The sequence below is a fragment of the Natator depressus genome, chromosome 11 (genome assembly GCF_965152275.1).
Source record: "Natator depressus isolate rNatDep1 chromosome 11, rNatDep2.hap1, whole genome shotgun sequence".
NCBI classification, from domain to species: domain Eukaryota; kingdom Metazoa; phylum Chordata; order Testudines; family Cheloniidae; genus Natator; species Natator depressus.
In genome coordinates this window covers 38,820,246-38,846,255 of record NC_134244.1, presented here as the reverse complement: position 1 = coordinate 38,846,255, position 26,010 = coordinate 38,820,246, and the positions used below count along the sequence as shown (strand labels likewise).

At 39.7% G+C, this 26,010-nt stretch overlaps 1 protein-coding gene across 3 annotated transcripts in view; it reads right to left on the bottom strand.

Moving 5' to 3' along the window:
* Nucleotides 1-9,851: 9,851 nt before the first annotated feature.
* UBR3 (ubiquitin protein ligase E3 component n-recognin 3) overlaps nt 9,852-26,010 on the bottom strand; it is a 209,644-nt gene continuing 193,485 nt past the window's right edge. For all 3 annotated transcript variants that reach the window (XM_074967530.1, XM_074967531.1, XM_074967532.1), the window contains 5 exons: nt 25,013-25,138; nt 18,243-18,422; nt 16,769-16,978; nt 13,418-13,557; nt 9,852-10,048 (listed from right to left, as the gene is read on the bottom strand). In XM_074967530.1, coding sequence (XP_074823631.1) covers nt 9,931-10,048; nt 13,418-13,557; nt 16,769-16,978; nt 18,243-18,422; nt 25,013-25,138 — 774 coding nt within the window. In that variant the 3' untranslated portion in view covers nt 9,852-9,930. The remainder of the gene's footprint in view (nt 10,049-13,417; nt 13,558-16,768; nt 16,979-18,242; nt 18,423-25,012; nt 25,139-26,010) is intronic.

Sequence of the window (26,010 nt, the reverse complement as noted above, 5' to 3'; positions counted from 1 at the left end):
TGGATTTTGTCTGAGATGCACCCAGTTAGTAGTCAGAGGGTCAGCAACAGCAGGAGAATTAAGGTGTTTCATTGCATGGAGCAAAAGAGTGGAGGGATTTCAATTAAGCACTGGAAACTCTTTTGAGAAAGGAAGAACTTTTATATAAGGGAGCGTTTCTGCCTTAAACAAAAGGGGAATGAACTGCTAGCAACGTTCAGTTAAAACTTGATCCTATTCCCACTGAAATCAATGGAAGTTTTGCCATCAATTCCAATGGGAGCAGGGTTGGAGCTTTAAATAGGTTTTGGAAGATTGTTGAAACTGGGAGCTTGGGAGAAGCCATCAGCTGCAGGGCCACAGACATACAAAGGAAACTATGTTGCAGCATGAAGTAAGATAGTCATTACAGTTGCAGTGGGAAAGAGCCAGAGAACTAATTAAATAAAGTAAGTTTCTCATCAACCAACTTCTGACCAAAACAAGATATACAAAATAGTAACAATAACTGCAGATAGCATAATTAAGTCCTAACTTAAGGTATAGAAAAGCAAAAAATGGTGAGTTGGAATGCCTGACATTAAGACAATTCCTAGATATAAAGTAACAGTGCGAACTTACAGTGGGTTGAGAATAAACCAATAAAGAGGTTCATTGATGGTTATAAACTACATAGGAAACATGAGTTAGGCCATAGGAGGTGATGAAGCAGCACTATAGGTAAAAGATTCCATGTGATATAAAACAATTCTAGGTGGAGAGCATGTGAGGTAGAATCTATATGGCTCTGTGACCATGTGGACTAGGCCCTGAGGCCCCCTGCTGGAGGCCTTGTAGCCCTCCACACCCCACCCCAGAAAAGGGTAGTAGAGAGGTCCTCCAAGCAGCCTAGAGCGGCTGTGTGGGAAGCAGCCGATCAGGGCCCCGCAGGTCAGTATAAGAAGAGCTGCAGGGCGAGAGCGAGTTTGGTTCCTTGCTAGAGCTGGAGGAGTGTGGGTGGTGGTCCAAGCTGCTGGTGGCTGCTGGGACTCCACAAGGACAAGGCCCTGACGTCAGGGTGAAGACTGTGCGGGAGCCATGGGGAAGTGGCCTAGGGAATTATAGCAGCAACACAGTTTATTTAAAGGGACATTGTGGATGGCTGCTATCTATAGGGTCCCTGGGATGGGACCCAGAGAAGAGGGTGGGCCCAGGTCCCCCCCCATCTACCACTGGGAAGGTGGCCTGGACTTCGAGGCACCCCAGAAGGGGAATTGAACTGTAGTGGCCCAGTTGAAGAGTTGTAGCCAGAAAGGCCCTGAGAGGGCGAAGACATTGCCCCCAGGGAAGGAGCTGTGGGGCACCGCAGGGACAAACTGAGAGAGACATTACAGAGGGCACTACGAGAGGCCCCTGTTGGTCTTGTACCCCGAAAGGGGTTTGTGTTGCTTTTATCTCACAGACAGACTGTGTATGACTTGGCCAGAGGGCTGTCAGTGAAGACATACCACCAACAGGTGGAGAGAGAGTGTGCAGGCACACACACTCGGCCCAGGGGCACTCGCGAGATGTGAGTGCAACCCCGTTACAGGCTCTATTGAGCACGCTAAGCTATGGCCATGGCAACCAGTGGCAGGATGGCACCTCAGGGACATGGCCTAGAATGACCCGGAGTCCATAAATTTATGCTCTGTTTTCTCTGCAGATCCTTGGGGTGTACGCTGGCTGTGTAAGGCTGAAGACCTCTCCTCCCTTGAGGGCAGATATTTTACATAGATTTCATCATGCACATAATATATATCTCACACACGTACATAGGATGACTGAACAGGGTTTCAGCCTGGTCTCATTGTTGCTCCCAGAATTATTTGTGGGAAGAACTGATTTAGCAGGAATGTCTAAATACAGTACCTGAGTTAGATTGTCCAAAGCTCAGCAACTGCCCCAGGGTTTTCGAATCCTGGCCCATAGTCTGTGCATAGAATATGTTAATAGAGTTTTAAAGTGGATTATCAAACATTTCAAAATCAGTTTTTCTTTTCAGGTTAATGAGACAAGTGCCTTCTACTCTTCACTAATCCCCCAAACAGGGGACACGCTTTTAGCCACCAATACAGAAAATTGGAAACCGGGGAGACAGTAATAAACTGAGATATTGAATTCTGTATCTAACATGTCAATTAGGAAATAGTCCCTAAACAGACAGTACTTGACACTTTTTGTGTTAGAAAGTGAGCTGAATTATGTCTACATAATGTTTTTTTTTAAATCCACAAACCTGTATTTGCTTCATTTTTGCTCACAGTACAATACCTTCTGATGGGTTATTTAGTGTTCAAATCCATCTGTGCAGCCCGCTGCTTAAAAAGGTAAATTACTTAAATGGTTTGAGCTTTCTCCTATTTATTGTTGCCAGGGGAACCTCTTCATTGGTATTCACCAGTGTAACATTGTTTGACTTGTATTTCTGAGAGCCAGATGCAACATTCAGGGAAAAAATGCACTGCAGCATACCTGAAAACAACCTGATGTACTTTAAAAAGGTCACAAAAGCATTGTGGTTTAGGTTGTTTGTTATGGATTTCTTTTTGGTCTTTTAGTTAAATAGACTAACAAAACATACACAATTTGACATTTTCACTGTCATCCTATGCATAAAATTGATCACTTTTGACCACAATTTACATGAAACAGTAAATAGTGCTTAACCAGAAGCCCTGGTCAATAAATTGTGTTTCTAAAATAATGTCAATTTAATTTTTCTCTGCTCACCTAATTTTTTTGCCCTTTTAATGCTCTTTCCACTATTCAAATTAAATATATCATCTTCATCATGTTTAGGAATGAAGTCTTGATGGCATCAGTGTATTGTATTTTCAGTTAGTTCCCGTATTCTATTTATTTGAAGGCATTTGTTAAGTGGCAATGTGAGCTACTATGGAATGGCTGTGTTTTACATGTGGACAGAAGGTTATTTGAATTATATGAATGATCCTTTAAAATATATACCATGTTAATACAGTATCTGATGCATGTAAGGTGCTAAACACCCTTGACTCCGAGTGTTTTTAATGATGCTAGCCTCTGGCAGGAGAAATTGCTCTGGAAGGTGTAGATACCCACAGGGTCATAGCAGATATTTAAGCCACAGTTGGTTTTGGGAAACAAGCATATGCTCACTGTCGAATGACTCAGATCATGGAGAAATCTTTGTGGGCAAAGGAGTGAAGTTTTAAAATGTGATGGAATTGCAGAATCTTGCTGTGCTCCAAGTCTTACACATGCTCTGTTTTATATTTGCTTCATGATAGCAGCTATTATTATTTGCATGACCATAACACCTAAGAGTCTTCATCATGGACCAGCACTCCATTGTCTAAGCACTGTCCAGACAGAATAAAAAGATTGTTTCTGTTCCAAAGAGTTTACAACAGAGGTGGGCAGACTACTGCCTGCGGGCCACATCTGGCCCACGGAACCATCCTTCCCGGCCTTTGAGCTCCTGGCTGGGGAGGCTAGCCCTGGGCCCCTCCCCTCCTGTCCCCCCTACCCCGCAGCCATGCCACCATGTGGGAAGTGGGGGTGCGAGCTCCTGCCGCTCTGAGCAGCATGGTGAGGGGTCGACAGCAGCGCACGCATGCACGGCGGTGGAGGGGGTTGGGTAGGGGGCCCCGGGGGGCAGTCAGGGAGAGGGAGTGGTTGGATGGGGTGGAGGTTCTGGGGTGGTTGGGGACGGGGAATAGGGGGGGTTGGATGGGAGTCCTGGGGGGCCTGTCGGGGAGGGGGGAAGGGTGGATAGGGTCTGGGGGGCAGTCAGGGGACAGGGAGCAGGGGGGGTTGGATAGGGGGTGGGATCCCGGGGGGGGGCGGTTTGGGGGGGGGGTCCTGGGAGGGGGCAGTCATGGGACAAGGAGCCGGGGGGGGGGTTTGGATGGGTCGGGGGTTGTGAGGGGGGCAGTCACAGGACAAGGAGGTGGGAGGGGGCAGATAGGGGGGAGGGGCCAGGCTGTTTGAGGAGGCACAGCCTTCCCTATCTGGCCCTCCATACAGTTTCGCACACCGATGTGGCCCTTGGGCCAAAAAGTTTGCCCACCCCTGGTTTACAATCTAAATATAAAATAAGAGAAAACACATGGAGACAAATGGATGGGGGAGGATGCGGAAACTATAGAGAGAGAGAGAGAGAGAGAGAGAGAGAGAGAGAGAGAGAGAGAGCAGAAGATCCCTGCAGCTGCTTTCAGACCTTTATTTTAGTTTTACAAAACCAAGTTGACTATTGCTTATATTCTACACATTGTTATGCCTCAGTAATGGTAAGTACTTGACCCATAATTCCTCTTGAGCCTTGATCTAAGGAAAGAAAAATCCATGTACTGACTTAACTCCCCCCAAGAGTTGTAGGGAACTTGCCCTATTCAAGTAGAATGTGGGTCATATTCTGGTCTGGAGGTGGGTGGGATGGGCTCAATCCAGAGAAGTGATCAGAATCCTCAAGTTAAGCCTCACACACATGCCAAACCACGCATTATGTACATTCACTGTAGGGGCCATAGTTTTCTAGACCTATAGCAATACCTTGAAACCCAGAAATAACTGACTTTCCATTTGTTTCTGGGTAAGTCTTCAAAGTAGAGGAGTAACATACCCCATATGGCATACATCATTAAGCACACAGACAGCCACATTCTGAACTAGCTGTAGATTCTAAGTTGTCTTCATTGGTAGCCCTCTGTAAAAGCCCATTTCAGTAATCTAAACTATTTACTAGTGTATTTTTATAAGATTGGCAAGGGCTCCCAGAGCTTTGGATGGGTACTCTTTTATTGTGGGGGTAGTGAACATATATAAATAAATAATGTGAAGGTAACAAAAGGCATGGATAAATTGTGGTGAGGTGTGCATCACAGAAATGAAAAGGAGCTATTTCACTCCATGGCTATATGTTCCCCAGCAATCCCACACCCATGCTGAACAGGACCGACTGGAACCACTTGTGAGAGGGAAGAATGGAATTGCTTAAGGATGACTACTATAATCAGAACCTTCAAGTGCATCAGCAAAACCTTCTGATCACATGCTAAAAGTTGTTGACAGATCTGAAAGAACAAACACACGTTATCTGTTCAACACCAAAACTTCCCGCTCCTCAATAGTTCAAATGAAATCAGTGTTGTACATGAAGCACATAAAATTCAGAATCGAAACAGAATGACTGGAAATCCAGCTGAGATGGAAGGCCTGGCACTACCAGATTTCAAGAGATACCGTACTCTAGGGCATCAGAAATTAGACTGGTACTGGCATGGATCTCCAACAGAGAGGCTCAATCAGGTATACAGATGGAACTGAAACAGGTTATGTAACTGTGCTGGACTTATATCCCAAAATGCTTGCATGAAGTATTACCCACCACTCAAAAGTGCACTTACTAATTGGGTATATGTGAAGCACTTGATCAAACAAAAAGAACACATTTCAGGAATATTAAAAATAATGGTGCTTTCAACCCTGGGCTGAAGGAGGAAGTTTTAGATTTTGGGACAAATGTCACTATGATGAGTGGAAGTATTTCTTTAGGATTGAACAACCGTTAAAACTTATCTAGCTGATATATTAAAGTAAGAAAAGAATGTGGAACATGAGTTTACAGAGAAAAGATGGGTGAGGTCAGCGCTCTGTGTAGCTTGAAAGCTTGCCTCTCTCACCAACAGAAGTTGGTCCAATAAAGATATTCTGTCACTCACTCCGTTTCACTAATATCCTTGGACTGACACAGCTACAACAACACTGCATACATGAGTGTATGCATATTGCCTACTTCATTAAAAACATTTCCCCTCATTCTTGGTCTCAGAAACCACTTCGCTACTTTTGCTGAAACGTTCTAAAAAATTTCAGCCTGAGTCAGATACCCAGCATGGAAAATTTCAGCCAGAATGGTTAACGTTTGGCAAAGTTACAAGCAACTGATCATGCAAAGTGTCGGGCATCATTAACTATAAGCAGCACTACCAGCGCGCGCACACAGAGTATGAAACTGAATCCAGGGAATGGTAAATCCATTGCTTCCGACTAGGCTTTACAGAGAAATACATTTCTCAGAGAAAAGTCGCGCTTCGTGAGGGTGGGGTGGTGGAGCAGAGAAAAACATCGTAGGTTTCAGCTCGTAAACATCTGTTTACGCACTTGACTAGTAAGAAAGGTTTACTAGCCATTTGGTACATACCAGAGCTAAAATACAAAATGAATAATAAGTTGTTTATTGGGTAGTAAATTATTCAGTGATGTGAGGGTTTCCATGGAGTCTGTTCCAATTTTCACAAATTAAAAGAGGACCATTCACTGAATCAAGAGGTAAAATTATAGAAAATAGCTTTCCAAATGATACTCTTATATGGACTCATTTTGAATAAATTTAAGTAGGGCTATGAAGCCTCATTTTAAAATGTTTTTCAAAATAGGTGGGTTGTGTTTTTTTTTTTTTAAACATGCTAGTGCAGACAACACACGAGTGATGTTTGGAGGATAATTAGATTAATTTTTTGAAATTGTCACCAATTTAACAATAGAACAAACAGTAAATTTTGCTTTCTCAAACATTATTTAAAGGAACAGGCATATTTAATACGTAAAGCATATTACACACAATCTGTGGAATGTAAGACAGTGATAAGAGAAAGTACAAATTAAAATGTAATAAAAGTGAAAGTGTGAACAAAAGAAATTACAATTAAAAATAACCATTAAAACCAAAACATCAGTCTTCATCTTATATTCCTGCACCATAGCATACTGCAAATTCAGTATTTCACACACACACACACACACACACACACACTCACTCACTCACTCTTTAAAATCTGGTCACTACCAGTTATAACCAGACCTCACTAAAGAATGGTGACACACCTACCAGGCCCTCCATAGAGCCTGCAATGGCAACATCTGGTTCCACTAAAACCATTTTTTAATGTTAATGCAGGGCACTGAGCAGAAGACAGAATGGAGACAGACAACCAAATGGTAAGAACCAAAGTGTGGGTGGAATTGCTTCATCAAAACCTTCTCAATAAACCACACATCCACACCCACAAAGAGGATAAAGACCAGATTAGTAATAGTAAGGTGAAGCAATGTTTTTTTTGAGCAGAGCATTACTATCACCTGTTCAAGATTCAAAGAGGCTTAATAAATCAAATTCATTACTGGTTTAATTCCACTGATAGAATTACCTCAAAGATAAATTTGACTTAAAACCAAACAAACATGATTTTCCCTAAATCTTGGTTTCTTAATTTGGACTTTTTATTGTTAGCAGTTTTCCATAGCAACAGTGAAATAACAGCAGACTGAGGTAAAGTTTGGACTAAGATAAGGGACCATTAAGTGGTATAACTCAGAGCAAAATGAAATTAAAATAATTGAAGTTAGTAATCAAACACACACACACACACACACACACCCCAGCTAAGTGGCCAAAAAGATAAGACATTCCAGAGTTGCTTTATGTACAAAATGTTTTTGCATGCATTAACTATTAACTATAAATATTAACTATAAATATTTAGACACCGAACACATTTCAATAACAAATATACCTTGGATCATTAAGGTAGAGAGAAAAAAAAGCCCACAGACACACAGAATGATAGTAGACTTTTATTAACATATCTTACAATGTTGATTACTGTCTTCCTACTTTTGTACTTTTTGATGTGTTATAAAGATTGATTGAAATTCTACAGTAATGTACTGTACTTAAATAATCATTCATCCAGGATACCACACAAGTACATTTGAAGAATGCACACACCCACACCCACCACTCTAGTTTGGAGCTGTTATTTTTCAAAGTAAGCTTAATATAGCAGGCTTAAAAAAGTTATGGGGGAAATCAAAATTCTAGTTTAGCAGCATGCATGTATATTCAAGTACAATTCTTGAATCAAGTGCTTTTTTCTTTTTCTTCTTTTTATTGATTGGTGACTAATTCACCAATACCAAAATAAACACTATGAAATACCCAGATTTTAAAGTTAAGGCTAATAATTTTACTTCACATCCATATGCACAACCATAAAACATTCCATTTTAAATAATACACAGTAATCAATTTCTGGAGACATTATCTCTTGTAAATATAGCATCAGCGTTTCAAACTATAGATTACTCAAATTCATGAGCCCTGTAATAATGTTGTGCTGGAGATGTAAAGAATCTTTTTGCTCTTCAACCACATTTACAAAATGGCCTAATATTCATTATGAGCAATGCAAAAATATTACAGGCTGAACTTATGATACAATATTAAAAAAGTAGTATTTTGGAAAAGACATAGCTATTCAGTTGGTGAAACAGAATAATTCTAATCTTACAAGAAGTATTCTAATACTTTTGAAATATATATATGTATATATATAAAACAGCACACCATTATAAAGTATTTTAATGGTCGACCTTGGGGAAAACTCAGGGCGTCACTTTTTAAAATTTTTTTTTAAAGTGTATTTTTTTGTCTGTCCACTTCTCTTGACTGCTGTACAGTCATTGTATTTCCCCTATACACTTTTCACTCGATAATGACTTTCAGTGAGACCCTTAAAGAGGAATCAGTTTCCATTTTGTACACATGGTTTTAGCATTAGATTTTTTATTTTACACATATAAATTTTATTTTACATAAGCTATGAAAAGTCCCTAGTACCAGGAACTGCTTGATAGCACTGTATGAAATAGCCAACAAATGTCTGACTCATTTGAGAGAAAAGCTTAGTAGCAATATATTACATACCAGTATTTATCTGTAATCTTCCCTACCTACTTACAGTGTGGAGTTTAGCCCAATCATGCCTATTCTCATGGATTTGTAAGCCCTCTGAATATAAACTGTTTATCTGGTATTCTTCCAATGAGGATTCAGATGCATTGCTCATTCACCAGGACCACCTCTATTGCGCTTTTTTCTTTTTAGGAAATCAAGCAGAAAGAGCACTGATTACTCTGCACAAATACAATACAGATGACCCTCTTGAGCTGACACGGAAGATTCAAAATTGTGTTTTATTTGCAGGATAACCCGCATGTTTCCAATCCAATCATTCTGCAACATGCATCTGGTTGGCAACGAAAGGCAGGCAGGCAGGGTTGTAATTAGAACCTGCCATGTTGTATGTCTGACAAATTTTGTACAGACAGTAACATCTGTATATGTTATCGCCAGTAATTTACTCAACTGAAATGGCAAATTTCATTTCTGGAAAAGAAAAAATAAGAAAGAATGTGTGTTCTGTTTTCATAGCAAGCTACCTAATTCACAGCTATTTCACTTATACATGGAAAATATCTATGAAATTCCTGAGAATAAATAAGGTTTTCAGCAATGCGTGAAATCTTTCAATAGATCTTTAACAATAAGTGAAATGTTCTTTAAAGTTCTACTTTTAGACCAAGTGTTACTATACAGTCTCACAAATCATGTGTTTTATATAATTACAATTGGATATCAAGCAAAAATCTCAAATTAATACAAGAAAGGCAAAGAAAAATCTATCCAGTATGTTTAGCAGATGTAATACACATATACAGTGTTTCAGCAGAAGATGCTAAATGACTCAATTCCACCCAGAGAAATATAAGGTTCCTGGGACCTGTCATCCCTAAACAAGTATAAGTACAACTTGTGCTTGTCATCATTAGTGAAATTCTAAAAATACAAAACAAAAGGAGACTACTGAATTAATTTAGATTTTTCACACCATTCAGAAGAGATTTTTAAATTTTAAACGGTCGTACCATTAATTTGGTAGCAAAAGCACCTAATTATTGAAAGACTTCATATATTGGCATAGTTTCACTCCCCCGCCCCCCCCCCCACCATGAAAGAGCTAAACCCCCATTCAATTAAAGCTATTGTCAGTCAAGTTGCATTCATTCATGGTACAGGCGATGATATGGTACAAGAATAGTGATAGTTTACAATCCATTGTAATGTGGTCCCCATCTTTTATTGATGTGATCAAAGGTATGAGATACCCACTGCTGTTCAAGCACCTTGTATCTTTCCTTACATATGTAGAGAGGTTTACCACGCCTACAGGGAGAGAAAAAAAAATCAACAGTTAATAGCGCAGAACAAATGGAAAATATTTATAATGTGGCTCTAAGTTAATAGTAATGTTCTAAAAGCGAAGTTTAATGATTTTTGCATTTTTTTTCTTTTCAGTTTCCATGTACATATGCATATATTTATATTATAGGATGCCAATCTTCATTTGTTTTAAAGCACACGTGCATTGAAACTCCTGACAAACAAACACCTTAAAATAATGAACTTAGCGGTAAGACATTAATGCTCAATAGCCCATATCGTAGGGAAAGCTGTGGAAGAGGCCAGTGGGGCAGCAGTCTAGGTACTGTAGTACGCTCCCTAAGTCTACAGAGAAGTGGTGCTCTGTGTAGAAAGGGCTCTATATGGTTGATCAGAACATGCAGAAGAATGAAACACACAGAGGTGGAGTGGCTGCCCGAGCGGTCTGGAATGTCACTCTGGCACCTGAAAACCAGGGCAGAGCAGCACTGCGACCCCATGCACCAGACGAAGGGACTATCGGGCATGAATGTCTTACTGCTTAGTTCTTTATTTTAAGGTGTTTATTTGTCAAGAGCTTCAATGCATGTGTGCTTTAAAACAAAGACAAAGACAGGCATCCTATAAAAATACATATATGTACACAAACTGAAAAGAAAAAAAATGAATGCATGACGGAGGGGAGGCCACCTGTGCCAATCTTGCATGGTGCTGCAATTTGATGGGCCAAGTCATTACGCCACTCATCACTCAAATTTGGCCTGTGCTAGGTGCAGGGGAGGTGATGGGAAGGAGCAGAGCTTGGCACCAGGATCAGGAGAAGCTGCCTTAGTCCAGGAGGGGAGCAGAGTGCTGAGCCAGAAGAGGTGCTGGTGAGTGGCCAGAAAGGTCATGGAGCAGTGAGTGAGGGGCTTAGGGTGAGTTGTTAGTAGGCTATGGGGTGAATGGGGAGAGGCTTGGTGGCTGTAGCTGATGGGGCTGTGGGGAGTATTACAGGGTTGCTGGGATGTGAGGTGGGTGGTCTGGTCTGATCAACTAGTTAAATTGGGTTTACGGAATGCCCCAAAAGAAGCTGGCGCATACCAGCATATCTTGCCCTTATTTGAAGTTTGCAGACAATATTAATTTTGTGAAAACAGTATTTTACTTGCACCACCAATGGACTTTTTGACTTAAATACATGTGTGCTTTGGATAGAGATTAAAGACTAGGACTCTTCACCTTAGAAAAGAGACAACCAAGGGGCGATATGATAGAAGTCTATAGAATCATGAGTGGTGTGAAGAAAGTGAATAGGGAAGTGTTATTTATCTCTTCACATAACACAAGAACCAAGAGTCACCAATGAACTTAATAAGCAGCAGGTTTAAAACAAACAAAAGGAAGTACTACGTCACACAACGCACAGTCAACCTATGGAACTCATTGCCAGGGGATGTTGTGAAGGCCAAAAGTAAAACTGGGTTGAAAAAAGAATTTGAAAAGTCCATGGAGGATAGGTCCATCAGTGCTTATTAGCCAAAACGGTCAGGGATGCAATTCCATGCTCCTGCTGTCCCTAAACCTCTGCGTGCTAGAAGCTGGGACTGGATGACAGGATGCCCTGTTTTGTTCATTCGTTCTGTCGTACTTGGCACTGATCATTGTCAGAAGACAGGATACTGGGCTAGATGAACCACTGGTCTGACCCAGTATGGCCACTCTTATGTTCTTATGCCTTGCTACTTGATATGTGTATTTATTACACATATTGTGTGAAGTCTCAAAATTGTTGTTGTGCAGACTTCCAATTTGATAAAATTTGTTGGTAAAATGTAAGTTAGGTTTTGAATATGGGTGATTTATCTTATAGTTACATCACACTCAAGATGGATTTTGAAGACTCTCATGTGTAACAGAATTACCAGCTTGATATCATTTCTACAGGGCTCCTGCACAATAAAAATTTAACACTGCATAATTGGAAACAAAGACACAGGGATGAATTTTAACATGGAAGGGTGCAACTTTATTAATTTTTATTTGATCTGGGGGAGGGGGATTGTGTGCTAAACCACACTCCAAAATACCAGGCAGTTATTTGGGCCCAGTCTGGTGTTCAGTGGCCAAACAGCCAATATTCAGGATCAGCTCCTTCAGTCTAACCCCATGAATTCACTCCACCTCTGACTCCTCTCACCCTATACCCATGACAAGAAATGAAGGTACACATGAAGGCCATCTCAATCTGTGAAGACTTAACATCTCCCCCTTCTTCCTCCAGGCCAATAGGGTCCACCAGATCTCTGGGAGCCAGCACCATGGAGCCTCCCACCTGCACTAAATACCAGCTGCAATTTGCAGTGAAATTACAAACATGCAACTTTTAAATCCCCTCCTTAAACCAGGCCTCCAGGATCCTGCTGGAGAGGTGGAAATACCTACTGGAGACCTTGTCAATCTTGTCCTGATCCCAAAACCTGGTGATTGCTCAGGCCCACATCATGACAGAAGCACAGCTCAAACTATACCTCCATTATTCGGCAAGGCAGCAACCACAGCAGAGTGGCTGCTATATGCTCTGAGGGCTTCACAAATAGCAAGCAGGGTGGGGAGCCATGAGAAACAATCAACTCTCCCTTCCCTACCACAGCCTGGCCAATGGCAGCAAGGAGAGGTGGAGAATCTCTCTCCTCCTCCCCTACCCCTTCTTTGCCCAGGCACAATCTCCACATGCATTCTAAATAGGAGGAGGGCTCAGAAGGTGCCAAGTCTGCCCATCCCTCACCTTCTTCTCAGGATCCCAGTGGTTGTCTTTCTCCTATCAGTCCAATTAAACATCCCTCCCATCCTGCTAAGATGGGGGCGGGGAGGGGAGCATTTTGGAAATGGGGCTGTGGTGGACCAATAATGAAGAAATCTGGCAGGGAAACCTGGGTCCCCTTCAAAGCTGCTACTGAGCATCCAGAGGAACACTCAGCCAGTTGTAACAGGGGTCCTGAAAGACTGGGGAAAAGGGAGCCAGTAGAGTCCTCCATAAAAGATTGATCCTGCTTTCAATGAGCAATGAATGCCATTCCATGTGAATCAGCAGGATCCACAAGGATGGCAAAGCCTCTCCTTCTCCAAGTGACATTTGGCAGGAAATTCCTGCACCACAATGTACACCTTGCAAGTAGCACAATTCATTTTTTAGTTAACAAGTTTCAGATCATTTTATTTATATAAAGAATATAAATCTAATTAGCATAATATAACAAATACAATGACAACATTTACATTTCTAAATATGTGTTACTCAGGAAGTGAGAACTTGTTAATTACCATATCTGTTTTATTACACACTGTAAACATAAAGCACCAAAATCAAAACATGCTCTATTAAAATGTTACCTAAGATCTCTGTCTTCTTCACCATGTGCATCTAGATAAACAGAACCCCAAAGGCAGAAACGATGGCCCCGAATGATGATGATTACAGATGCATTGATCAGAAGAAATATTCCTGTTCCAGCTCCACAGTTCTGAGAATGCTAGAAGTTATATTTTGGGGTTAGGGGAGGGAAGAGTACAAATATCCTATTAATGGCTGACAGTTTTATAATAAAGAGGCAAGAACATTTTATTTCAAACACACTACTTATATTAATTCAAGTCACATCACTTACTAAGGAACAATTTGATCCTTGCCCCTACTGTACACTTGTGGTTATAACATATAATCCCTGGAAACATATAACTACAAGGGTTATATGTTTCCAGGGATTTGCATGACAAAGTAGAGCCTACCAAACATTTTATGAATAAGCCAAAACCTCCTACATGATATGTTGCCATAATGCATATACACAAAGTCCCATGTAGAAGATGGTTCCAAACTCAAAAAGGGAATAATGTACTTCTGCTCTTTTTAGACAACATGCCACCCTGGGGAAAAACTAAGTTACTATAGAAAACTGAGTGAAAGTGTTCACAACAATATCACTAACTTCCTACTAGCAGAAGTGCACAATTTGGTGTGGCAAAATATTTTTTAGTGAACAGTGAAAATTTGAGATTCTCTCAGATTATGAAGTACTCAGAGTAGTTTGCTACACACTGCTTTACAGGATGGACTCCTATGTGCAGATGTTGCCATACTTGTGTATTTGCTCCTCATCTTGCCCTTCACAGTATCTACACCGGTCACAATTTTTTTAAAAAAATAACACCTTAAAAGGTGAAACTCCTGGTTACAACAATATATTTTAATTGTTCATGAATGACACAGATATTAATTTATGCAGTTCATTTCTGTAATTGTATTTTGCAGATTTTAGCCCTTTCCACACATTTTTACTACAAAGGAAATTTATGACCACACAACTAAAATATAATTCTGAATATTGCAAAGTATTCTATTCTTTGTCCTATACCTTTATTGTCTGCAGTATATTTTCATAAAAATGACCTCTCAAATGTAGTCCTTATGTCCAACTATTTTAAAGTTTGATTATTTTTTCTCATACCATATTATTTTTTTGTGACAGAGTTGGAGATAAAACTATTTTCCACTTATAAAGCACCTGTCACTTCAAGCACTTCAGAAAGGTGCATGAGTATTATCCTTATGGGGTTTTTTCGTCATGGCAATTTTTAGGAAAAAACACATGTAAAGCTCATGTTGAAAAAAGCAACTAATGGAAATATAATTTTAAAAGGTCAAGTGTCATTTAATCCCCAATGCCTTAAAAAAAAACATTTTAGAGGAAATTACTAAAACTCTGCTTGCGATCTGAAAACAGCAGCCAACTTTAGGTATAGTACCATAGTTACCATCTTGGCTGATATTTGCAAATCCATTCTACTATTAACTCTGCACAATTTATGTCTTTTTCTTGCATTTTATGCTGGATGGGGCAGAATCCCCTTCAAGGAATTACCAATCTGACCCAGAGTTTCCTGGATCTGCCCCTTCCTGCTCTCTCTCAGTCTCATGTGTAGCCTAAGATTTAACATGGCAGCACTCAGAGTCTTCAGTGAAATCACCCATATCCACTCACCCAGAAATAAAAAAGTCACTAAAATTCAAGAGTAAAGAATATATTTTTAAAATATTAAAATCACAATCTTTAGCTCCCATGACAAAAATGCAGCCTTAATCATCTTTATTTTAGAGGTGGGGAACCCGAGGCACAGAAACGTGGAAACTTAGAACACTAGCAGTTAAGGCCCAATTTTTCAGAAGTTCCTGCCTACTTTGGGTGTTTCAGTTTTTCAGAGCTCAGTTCAAGACAGTTGGGGCCTGGGCTTTCATCTACTTGATGAAAATCTACAATGTCCCTTGAAGTCGATGGGAGCTGTGCACAACACAACTTTTTTTAGAAATCGTCTCAAGACATCTATAGCCTGAACACTAAAAAACTGAGCACCCAAACTTAGGGGACATTTTGAAAGTTATAGGCAAAGTGACCTGCTCAAGTTTACACATCAAAAAAGTGGTGGTTCAGAATAGAATCCCGGTGTGCTGACTCCCCCCTCTGCTTTTCTCTAATACTGGAAACATATTCCTGCAATAAAGAGCATGTGGTTCACAGGAACACTCATCAAATGTGGAGCCTTTAATTTTTAAGTTATTGATATGAGTATCCATCTAAAGACAGTACTGATCAAATAGTAAACACTGATGGCTCTTCTGTGGCTTATTTGAAATGAGTTTGTGGTCTCAGTCAACTTCCTAGTGGCCAAGCAGCCACAAATAAACAACACACACACAAAAATCATAACCACAATTTGTAGCCTTGTTGGAAAACTCAATAGAGCTTTATAATAATTCAATTTTCATATTAAGATTTCATGGGATTGAACATAGTAAATTTAAAAGACAATGTTAAAAATCCGATTTTCAAAAACATTTTCTTAAAGGTGTTATTAGCAACAATGCAGATGAATCAAACAAAAATTGAAGATCATTATCTGTGTTGTTTACATTTTGCATTTCATTCAGAAAAGGAAAATAGACCACTTAGTTTTACTTTTATTTCAGTTCAGTTTTACTTTGTAGCTTCCCTGCACTAGTACAATGCTATAAAGTTTAGGATGAACACACTACAGGAAATTAAAAATAAACTTGTTTTCATTCACATTTAAATAAAACATCTATAAATATCAAATTTTATAAAAATTATATACAAAACTGATTTTTGGACTTAAAAACCATGTGATAGTTTCTCTTTAAATATATTTATACTAATTTTATAATGGCTAGTCTTGTGTTAGTACCATGGATATACTAATTCAGGAACAATCACAAGATTCTTTTCGCAAGCCAGCTTTGCAGAGATGGCAAATGTGAACTTCAGAGCGAGAGTGCGTGACAGCCATTGACTTACAGAACTGTTCCACCCATTTAGTGACATCAGCACTGGCCTCAGAGCAGACCATTTATTCTCCTTCATTATGAAGGGAGAATAAGGCTAGTTGCTGTCCAAACAAGGAAAGTAAGGACTGGCCCTTAGAGGAAGGAGTACCTACATATTATCTCACTTGAGTTGCCTTTGAGATAAGGCCAAATACATAAGGGCCTTCAGAAGTCTCCTGTGAGGGGGCAGACTAAAAATTTAATTAAAACATGTTTGGAAATGAAAACTGTCAGAGCTGAGAAAGGAATGCAGAACTTCTTAGCATGATTTTTTTTTTTAAATTTAAAAATGGAAATAAAGCTACAGTAATTTGAAATTCTCTTATTGTAGAATTCTCTCTTACCAGTACACATTCACAGTAACTCTGTTGTTTGCAGCAAAGTCCTTTCAAGCATACAAAAGTACCACAAACTAGACAAACAGCAGGATCTTTAGGAACCTTGGTACAGACAGTACAAGTCTTTCTGTGATAATACTGGAAGATGGTATTATAATTTTCAGGCAACTGAAGGAGACATGGCAAGTCCCACTTAGGCTCTTGTATAAGCAAAACCTAAAAAGAAAATGATAGAAATATTTATCAGTATTGTATGTATATTTATCTGTGCTGTGAGAACTTTAGAACTACAGAATATAAATGTCAGAACTGTTTTTAAAGGGAGGGAAATGTACTCTTTGAGATGGCCCATTCTTTCTACTGCATTCCACACAAGCACTGAAGTGTCCTTTAAATGCTTTCTGGCCTCCTATGGAGCCTATTAACGCTGCATTAAGACTTCAGCCAGAAAGCATCACTCAAGAGCAACATGCTTCTTCTTGCCCCAAGGAGCTCCGCATACTCATATACATTGCTTTAGTAAGGTTACAAACGGACTACTGACTGCCTTTCCTCAGGGCACAATGCATTACACCTTTTAAAGGCAACAAACTTCACAGGTAAAACATGGGGCTTAAGTCTTGTTTACTTTGGGGATTTGCCCCGATTACAGCCATTAGTGGACAGCCAGTGACATAGCTGCGCCACTGCCAATCCCTAGCATGGACAGGCAAAGCTGCTACTTGTACTGAAATTTGGGGCCAAAAACAGTAGGGTAAAGTTAGGCTCTGAAACTGATGTCTAGGAACTTGCTTGATTTTCAAACATATTGAGCATTCAACAATTCCCAGTTAAATTGATGGGAACTGCTATTCCCTCTGAGGTCAAAGGGAACTGCTGGATACTCAGTACATTTAAAAATCAGACAGGTGCCTAAATATTAGTTTCAGAGTCTAACTTTACCCTCTTATTTTTGAAAAACTTCGCCTAAAATTTTTAAAGAGCCAATAATACATTACCATTGAATCTATTCCATTTTTTGCAGGTTACCCACTTAAGGGCACATATGTGTGAGGAATTTCTTACAAATTACTGTTCTGCTATTTCACAAGAGTTTGTTATAAAAATTGAAAGGTCTTATTTGAAAAATACAGTAAAACAGCAGTGTTCTTTTTCAAACATAAAAATGATATCAATAGTTTTATGACCATGGCTCAATGGTCTACTGAATGAATCAGATCTACTGAGGGCAAGAACATTTTGTGATTACCATTAGGGTTCAAGTTTTCATAACAAAGTTGTACCTGCAAAATATGCAAGTGAAACAGATGCAAACACAAAACACACATGTTGTGGGTTCAACTATGCATTTTGTCTCCTTATTTTATCATGATAAATTTAAAACACAGCATTACACATACACACACAGCGTAACCAGAATCAAGTAATTCCATTCTTACACATCAGCACTGTATGGGGGGATGCAAATTTTTTTACGTACCTTCACTTGTTCTGCATGTCTTTCTGCAAATGAAGCCAATTCTAAGCACCACTGCGATATCATGTTAAATGCTGGCACTGGCCAATCAAGGCAAGAGGCACTGGTGAATTGATGTGGTGACTGAAAAGATGATGGTAATAGACCCAGGCAGTTTGCAAGAACCGTAAATTCTTCATCTTCCTTTTAGACATGAAACAAGAAAGACTTGATCATTTTGTGTTATAAACTCAAAGCGCTGCACAGCACTGTATGTATCAATTCCATATCAATTAATATGTAAGTGACTGGGAGGGAGCATGGTGGAGTGAGGCTCTGCAACACCTGATTCTCCAGTGGTGTAAAATCCCAGAGGGACCTTACATCAGAGGTGCAAGTTAAAGCTGCCCCTGAACTTGAGTGAAGTGGAGAATGAAACCCATAAAATGTTAGCTTACAGTTCACAGACCTAAGAGTGAAGTCTAGTTTGAATGGAAGTACTGTATTCTCTACAAATCCAGAACAGGTTTTAAGATTACTTTGGCGATATAACTGAGAGGCAGATAAACCGCTGTAAGGCCCCGATGCTACAAACACAAACGTGCTTAATTTTAAACACAAGTAGTCCTACTGATTTCAATGGAACTACTTACATGCTTAAAGTTAAGCACATACATACATGTTTAGAACTGAAGCCTAAACTGATAATTAGAGAAAAGGAAGAAAACATAAAATAAGACCATACATTTATGCAGAGCACATTGATAACACAGGGATGAAATGAATGGGATAAAACAATACAGGAAAAAGGTAGAAAGAGAAAAATGTGAAGTATTCATAAATGAATTAGAGTATGTCCAAGATGCATGTCAGCCAGCAACAAGTATATGATTAGGAATAATAATAATAATAATAATAAAAAAAAAGACCAATTTGGATAAAGATATGCAAAGTAATCAAGGGTGAGAGAAAAGAGGCTGCAAAGTATTAAATGACAGATGATGAGAGGACAAATTATAGAATGAAGATAAGGGAGTGTAAAAATGAAAAGAAAATTTAAGTAGGAGAAAGTAAAAGAGGTTGCACAAAAGATTAAGCCAAAGATTAACACATTTTTCATTGGACCAATAGAAATCAGCAAAGGAGACATACAGGTTTTAACAAATACAGAATATAATTGATTGACAGAAAAGATATTACAAATACACATTATTTTGTAAAATAGGACAAGAGATGGATGACAGAAACAAGATCAGGAAAATATACACTGAATGAAATTAGGATTGTTTCCAAATGGGTATGAATGAAATGCCTGAGAGTCATCAAGTTCTAAGGCAAGACAAGATTCACTGCAGAATTATGGGGTGAAAGTTGCAAGAGATACAGGGCAAACATACTTGATCAACTGGCAAAATATATGGATAGAAAAAGAGCTATTTACTAGGATCCCCTGCCAATGGAAGATTAGTAAATGCACAACAGATAACGTTTTTTCCAGTCTAGTTTTAAAATACAACAAGAAGGGTTCTAATAGTTTTTCTATGGAGATCATTTTACTGTCTAGTACATCTCCTTGGTATATTCTAGTCATACTAAATTTTCCATTTAATTTCTTACCATCACTCCCAATTATTCCCCTTTTCCTATGCTATGTTATTTCTCCCTTTTCCTCCTTAGTGTCCTTTAAATAACTCTAAACGTATGCCACCCATTAGTCTGTTTAAGCAGATGCAGGTTGCTATGGCAGAACAGGAGCTATTGCTGGTTCTGGGGAGCATTAAATACATACAGTCAGACGTGCATACTGTAGTCCGATGGATGCTAGTAGTTTTTTCGGGTGGTGGCTAGTAAGACTGTCCAGAATGACTCCATCTTGAACATGGGAGTATGTATATGAAGGGGAAGGACCATCTTTTGACTATGAAGTAACACTAGTAGGACCATGAGAATTGCTGGTCTGAAGAGAAAGACATCCCTGTTCCTAACACTTTTCTAATTTAACTTGCATCAATTCAAGTATATCTAATTTTCCACTTGCATCAGTTCAAGTACATATTAAGCAAAAACCCATCCAGCTAGAGACTGAGTTTGTCCACTTGCAGAAGAAAAAAGGAACAGATGACTAATATATTTTAAAAATGAGTTTTGTGAAATATGGAGACTCATCAAGAAGAGAAATACAGAAAGACGACTTCAATCATCCAGAGCTGCAGAAGAAAAGGGTCTCTCAGCTACAGTGGCAATACTGTGTAGAAGGACTGATTTAGGAGACCATTGCCAGAAGAAAGTGGTGGGATAAGGTCAAGATCTACTGAATCAATAAAAATTGAAGGGCAATAGAATATAGAATGACTACAGTAGTCTAGAAAAATAATAGGAGAAAGGGTGAGATGAGTTGCAGTCAAGGCTGGCCCACAGCTCTACCCTTCCTACTCCTCACTGGAAAGGATAGGGGAGGAGCAGAACTGCTCTTTTTCTATCTCCCTTTTAGCACAGGGAGCTGGCCAGCATCTGTGTTTATTCTCTTCCAGGAAATATGTGGCAATTGTCTTAAACACCACCACTGAAGAGAAAGAAGGTGGTACCCAGCTATTTAAAGACCACCGCCTGCTCCTCCAGTAGAACCAATGACCGCTGAAATGGCTACTTGGGTTTCATGTAACTCCCAAGGTGGCCAGAGATAAGGAGCAAAAACAGGGGAAAAAGCCTGACCCAGATCTTACCCCTCCCACCAATTTGGGTATCTAAATTCTGGCAGGAAGCAAGAAAGAAGCATGGAGAAGATCAGCAGCAGTAGGCATTGTAAGAACCCTGTCTGACGATTTGCCCAGAGCCAGAGCAAAGGAAATGTAGCATCATCTGAAGTGCAGAGGAAGGTTATACAGTTCCATACTAATGCCAGTAACAACTTTGTATGTGTGCGCCACTTCTGGAGAAGAAGTCTCCTGCCTGCACACTTATGGCATCCTCTGCAGGTGTTGCCATTGCTGCATTGATGTTAGTTTGACATCTGTAGTATGCAAGGTCTTGGAAAAAATTTTGAAGGAGAAGGTAGTTAAGGACATTGAAGTCAATGGTAAATGGGACAAAATACAACATGGTTTTACAAAAGGTAGATCGTGCCAAACCAACCTGATCTCCTTCTTTGAGAAAGTAACAGATTTTTTAGACAAAGGAAACGCAGTGGATCTAATTTACTTAGATTTTAGTAAGGCGTTTGATACCGTGCCACATGGGGAATTATTAGTTAAATTGGATAAGATGGGCATCAATAGGAAAATTGAAAGGTGGATAGGGAATTGGTTAAAGGGGAGACTACAACGGGTCCTACTGAAAGGTGAACTGTCAAGCTGGAGGGAGGTTACCAGTGGAGTTCCTCAAGGATCAGTTTTGGGACCAATCTTATTTAATCTTTTTATTACTGACCTGGGCACAAAAAGTGGGAGTGTGCTAATAAAGTTTGCGGATGATACAAAGCTGGGAGGTATTGCTAATTTAGAGAAGGACAGGGATACCCTACAGGAGGATCTGGATGACCTTGTAAACTGGAGTAATAGGAATAGGATGAAATTTAATAGTGAGAAGTATAAGGTCATGCATTTAGGGATTAATAACAAGAATTTTAGTTATAAGCTAGGGACGCATCAATTAGAAGTAACGGAGGAGGAAAAGGACCTTGGAGTATTGGTTGATCATAGGATGACTATGAGCTGCCATGTGATATGGCTGTGAAAAAAGCTAATGTGGTTTTGGGATGCATCAGGAGAGGTATTTCCAGTAGGGATAAGGAGGTTTTAGTACCGTTATACGAGGCACTGGTGAGACCTCACCTGGAATACTGTGTGCAGTTCTGGTCTCCCACGTTTAAGAAGGATGAATTCAAACTGGAACAGGTACAGAGAAGGGCTACTAGGATGATCCGAGGAATGGAAAACTTGTCTTATGAAAGGAGACTCAGGGAGCTTGGCTTGTTTAGCCTAACTAAAAGAAGGTTGAGGGGAGATATGATTGCTCTCTATAAATATATCAGAGGGATAAATACCGGAGAGGGAGAGGAATTATTTAAACTCAGTACCAATGTGGACACAAGAACAAATGGATATAAACTGGCCACTAGGAAATTTAGATTAGAAATTAGACGAAGGTTTCTAACTATCAGAGGAGTGAAGTTTTGGAATAGCCTTCCGAGGGAAGTAGTGGGGGCAAAAGATCTACCTGGCTTTAAGATTAAACTCGATAAGTTTATGGAGGAGATGGTATGATGGGATAACATGGTTTTGGTAATTAAATATTCATGGTAAATAGGCCCAATGGCCTGTGATGGGTTATTAGATGGGGTAAGATCCAAGTTACCCGGGAAAGAATTTTCTGTAGTATCTGGCTGATGAATCTTGCCCATATGCTCAGGGTTTAGCTGATCGCCATATTTGGGGTCGGGAAGGAATTTTCCTCCAGGGCAGATTGGAAGGCCCTGGAGGTTTTTCGCCTTCCTCTGTAGCATGGGGCACGGGTCACTTGCTGGAGGATTCTCTGCTCCTTGAAGTCTTTAAACTACGATTTGAGGACTTCAATAGCACAGATATAGGTGTGAGGTTTTTTTGTAGGAGTGGTGGGTAAAATTTTGTGGCCTGCGTTGTGCAGGAGGTCAGACTAGATGATCGTAATGGTCCCTTCTGACCTAAATATCTATGAATCTATAAATGATCATGATGCAAACGGTTTTGGTTGTTGGCTTTCGTTTTTTGCCTTTTGCTGGTTCATTCTCCTTCTCTACTTGTCTATAATGACTTTCAGCAGATTTCTCTGTTTCCCTTTTTAAGGTCTGGGTTAAATATTACTTGCAGGTAACTTAGCCTCATCTCGCTCAATTTGAAAGCCAAGTGTCTTGATCACCCTCTTTAACACGGTCTCAATTTTACCTGGCCCTTTTAAAGATGGGCCTCAGAAATCATTCTTATTATTTTAGAGGCAGACTAGTGCTATCAATTCACACAGACTCAGGAAGCCAGACTGTGAAACAAATGAATTCATTTTGGAGAAATTTATTTAAAGCAGGGATTTCTTGATAGATATTTTCTCCCATTGGCCTTCAAGTTCACATCCAATGGTTGCTGTGACTATGCACGGGACTGCTCTCCTCCTGCACTATTCCTCTGGAAGAGCTTGGAGGGATGTGGCTGCTCCCTAAGCCTCCTTCAGGGGCCCTGAACCTTTCCCTTTATGCACACATACTGCAAGGACAAGTACTGCAGGAAAAGCAAAGGCACTCCTTTTGTCATACAGCAGGTCTCTTCAGCTGCTGAGTTCATGTTAATAAGCTACACGGTGAAAAAGAAGAGATCCCTGTGCTGTGGAAGTAAAACCAATTAAACAAATTAAACTAAAAAAAGCCCTGAAGTTATCATGTCAGCAAGAAGTAAGATACATTTGATCAAAAACCCAGTCCTATGAGAAGAATTCACAATAGGAATAGGACAGAAGCAAAGGCCTGGTCTACACTGCGGGGGGGGGAATCAATCTAAGATACGCAACTTCAGCTACGAGAATAGCGTAGCTGAAGTCGACGTATCTTAGATCGACTTAGAATCACTTACTTCGCGTCCTCGCGGCACGGGATCGACGGCCACCGCTCCCCCATCGACTCCGCTTCCACCTCTCGCCATGGTGGAGTTCCGGAGTCGACGGCAGAGCGATCAGGGATCGATTTATTGCATCTTCACTAGATGCGATAAATCAATCCCCGATAGATCGATCACTACCCGCCGATCCAGTGGGTAGTGTAGACGTGGCCAAAGGCAGGATCACTAATTACTCCAGATTTCCCTTGACTAGAAGACAAGTTTGAGGAACAAGTGGTTAGCAGGTCACAGTGCCACCTGCTGGAAGCAGATAAACTTCTGAGGGAAGAAAACCCTCCCAAACATACAGGATTGTCAGACATACCTTTGAGATGGAATATTACTATAAATGAAAAATACATCTTCCCTATCTCCATTCCCCTATGCACAAAATGAACTCCCTACCCCATTTATTAAGCCCTACTGTCTCGCCACTCAAATCTCTATTAAAAATTTTATCTGATCTTAAAAATAACTTTTGGACATTTATATTTTTTTACACACCCACACCCCCATCCACCCACTCTCACAAAATAAAAGAACTTTAATAAGGTTGCAAAGTTAAAACACTCAAAAGTTAGGAAATGCCAGAATTAAGGTGGCCCTGGCTAGTGTATTAAAATACAGTATCTCTTAATTCTTGATGGAATTGTTTTTAACACATTACTTGCACAAAGAAGAAAATTCTGTGGAGGTTGAGATTAAACATTGGGGGTGTGTGTGTGTGTTTTTTTAGCATAAATGTACGCAAAATAAAGTTACACCGTGGCCAGTGATTTCACTCTATATTTTGTCTTTTGCATGCAAAAAAGCCAATTCTGAAACCTTTCTGCTCACATAACCTCCTGTGGACTTCTCTGGGAGTTATGAAAATGAAGAGGAGGAAGTATCTAGCACATAATATATTGCAAAGTTAGCAGTTCTTCTTGCCATGACACCTTCTACAAAAATATGCAAAATATAGTAAAACATTCTCTAGAATCTTACAATGTATCTGAAGTCTTTCACGCATGTCAGACATGAAGCAATGTTACAGCTAAACAAATATCTGCTCTAAATAATACAAAATGTTGGACCTTTTCTCTTTTGAGGGTGGCGTAATACATGTTTCAATTATAGTATATAAAACTTTCAACAGAAAAAAACAGTGTCATCACCTCCCTCCCCGCATTGTACCTGACAACTGGGTAAATCCCCTCCAAAAAGATGATGTTGAAGAAGGCAGGTGATCCTGAGGAAAGGCAGGCAGAACTGCTGCAGATAATACTCTATTGAGTCAGGAGACCAAACACTAGGGCTAACCTAGAGTGAAAAGAGAGGTTATTAAATTCTGCTTTCCAAATTCTATGTTCCAAAGGCTAATAGTTCACTAATAATCTCAAGTGATTTTCTTACAAACAAATCTAGGATATAGCACCTTCCAGTTAGGCATTATCTTTCTCAAAAAGCTGTTTTATACATAAAGCCAACTTTAACAGAAGCAAAGGCTTCTGGTCCGTTAAGAAACCAAATAAATAACTAGACAAATTACCGCAGAGGAATGGGCTTTGATCTGAAAAAGAGGACCTTTATCAGTCTGTAGCACAAAAAAAGAAAATTTCTTCAAAATACCGTTTCAGTGGTTCTCACGCCAGTTAGGTTAAAATATGTATACAGATTGAATGGAGATAAATGTTGGAAAAACTATAGTGAGAGATTTTATGCATATGGTGGACATGTCCAGTCATTAAAGAATATGGGGACGTGATTTGTAACCAAATATTACAAATTGCTGAATATTTATTACCAAATGATCCTTTGGTAATGCTCCTGGGGCTTCCTAGCAGAAGTGGTCACACCCAAAGATATTAAGAATTAATCTCTCATCTGCTAGTAGCCACTAGATTACCAATAGCCTCCCACTGGAAAAAGAAAAATAGTTCAACACTAGAGGAATGATTAAAAAAAAATATGGGTGGTGGATGTTATGGAAAAATTAACACATCAATTATGCACCCAGCAAAACAGACAGAGACAATAGATGCTTAGGTATTTTTTACCATTCAGTTCATTACTCAGACAAAATATATTCACTGCAAAAAAAAAAAAAAAAAAAAAGCAGCACACATGTCCAATATTTGATTATTAATATTTATAGACATGCCTGGTTTAATAAAGTAGAGTCAGCAGTTTCA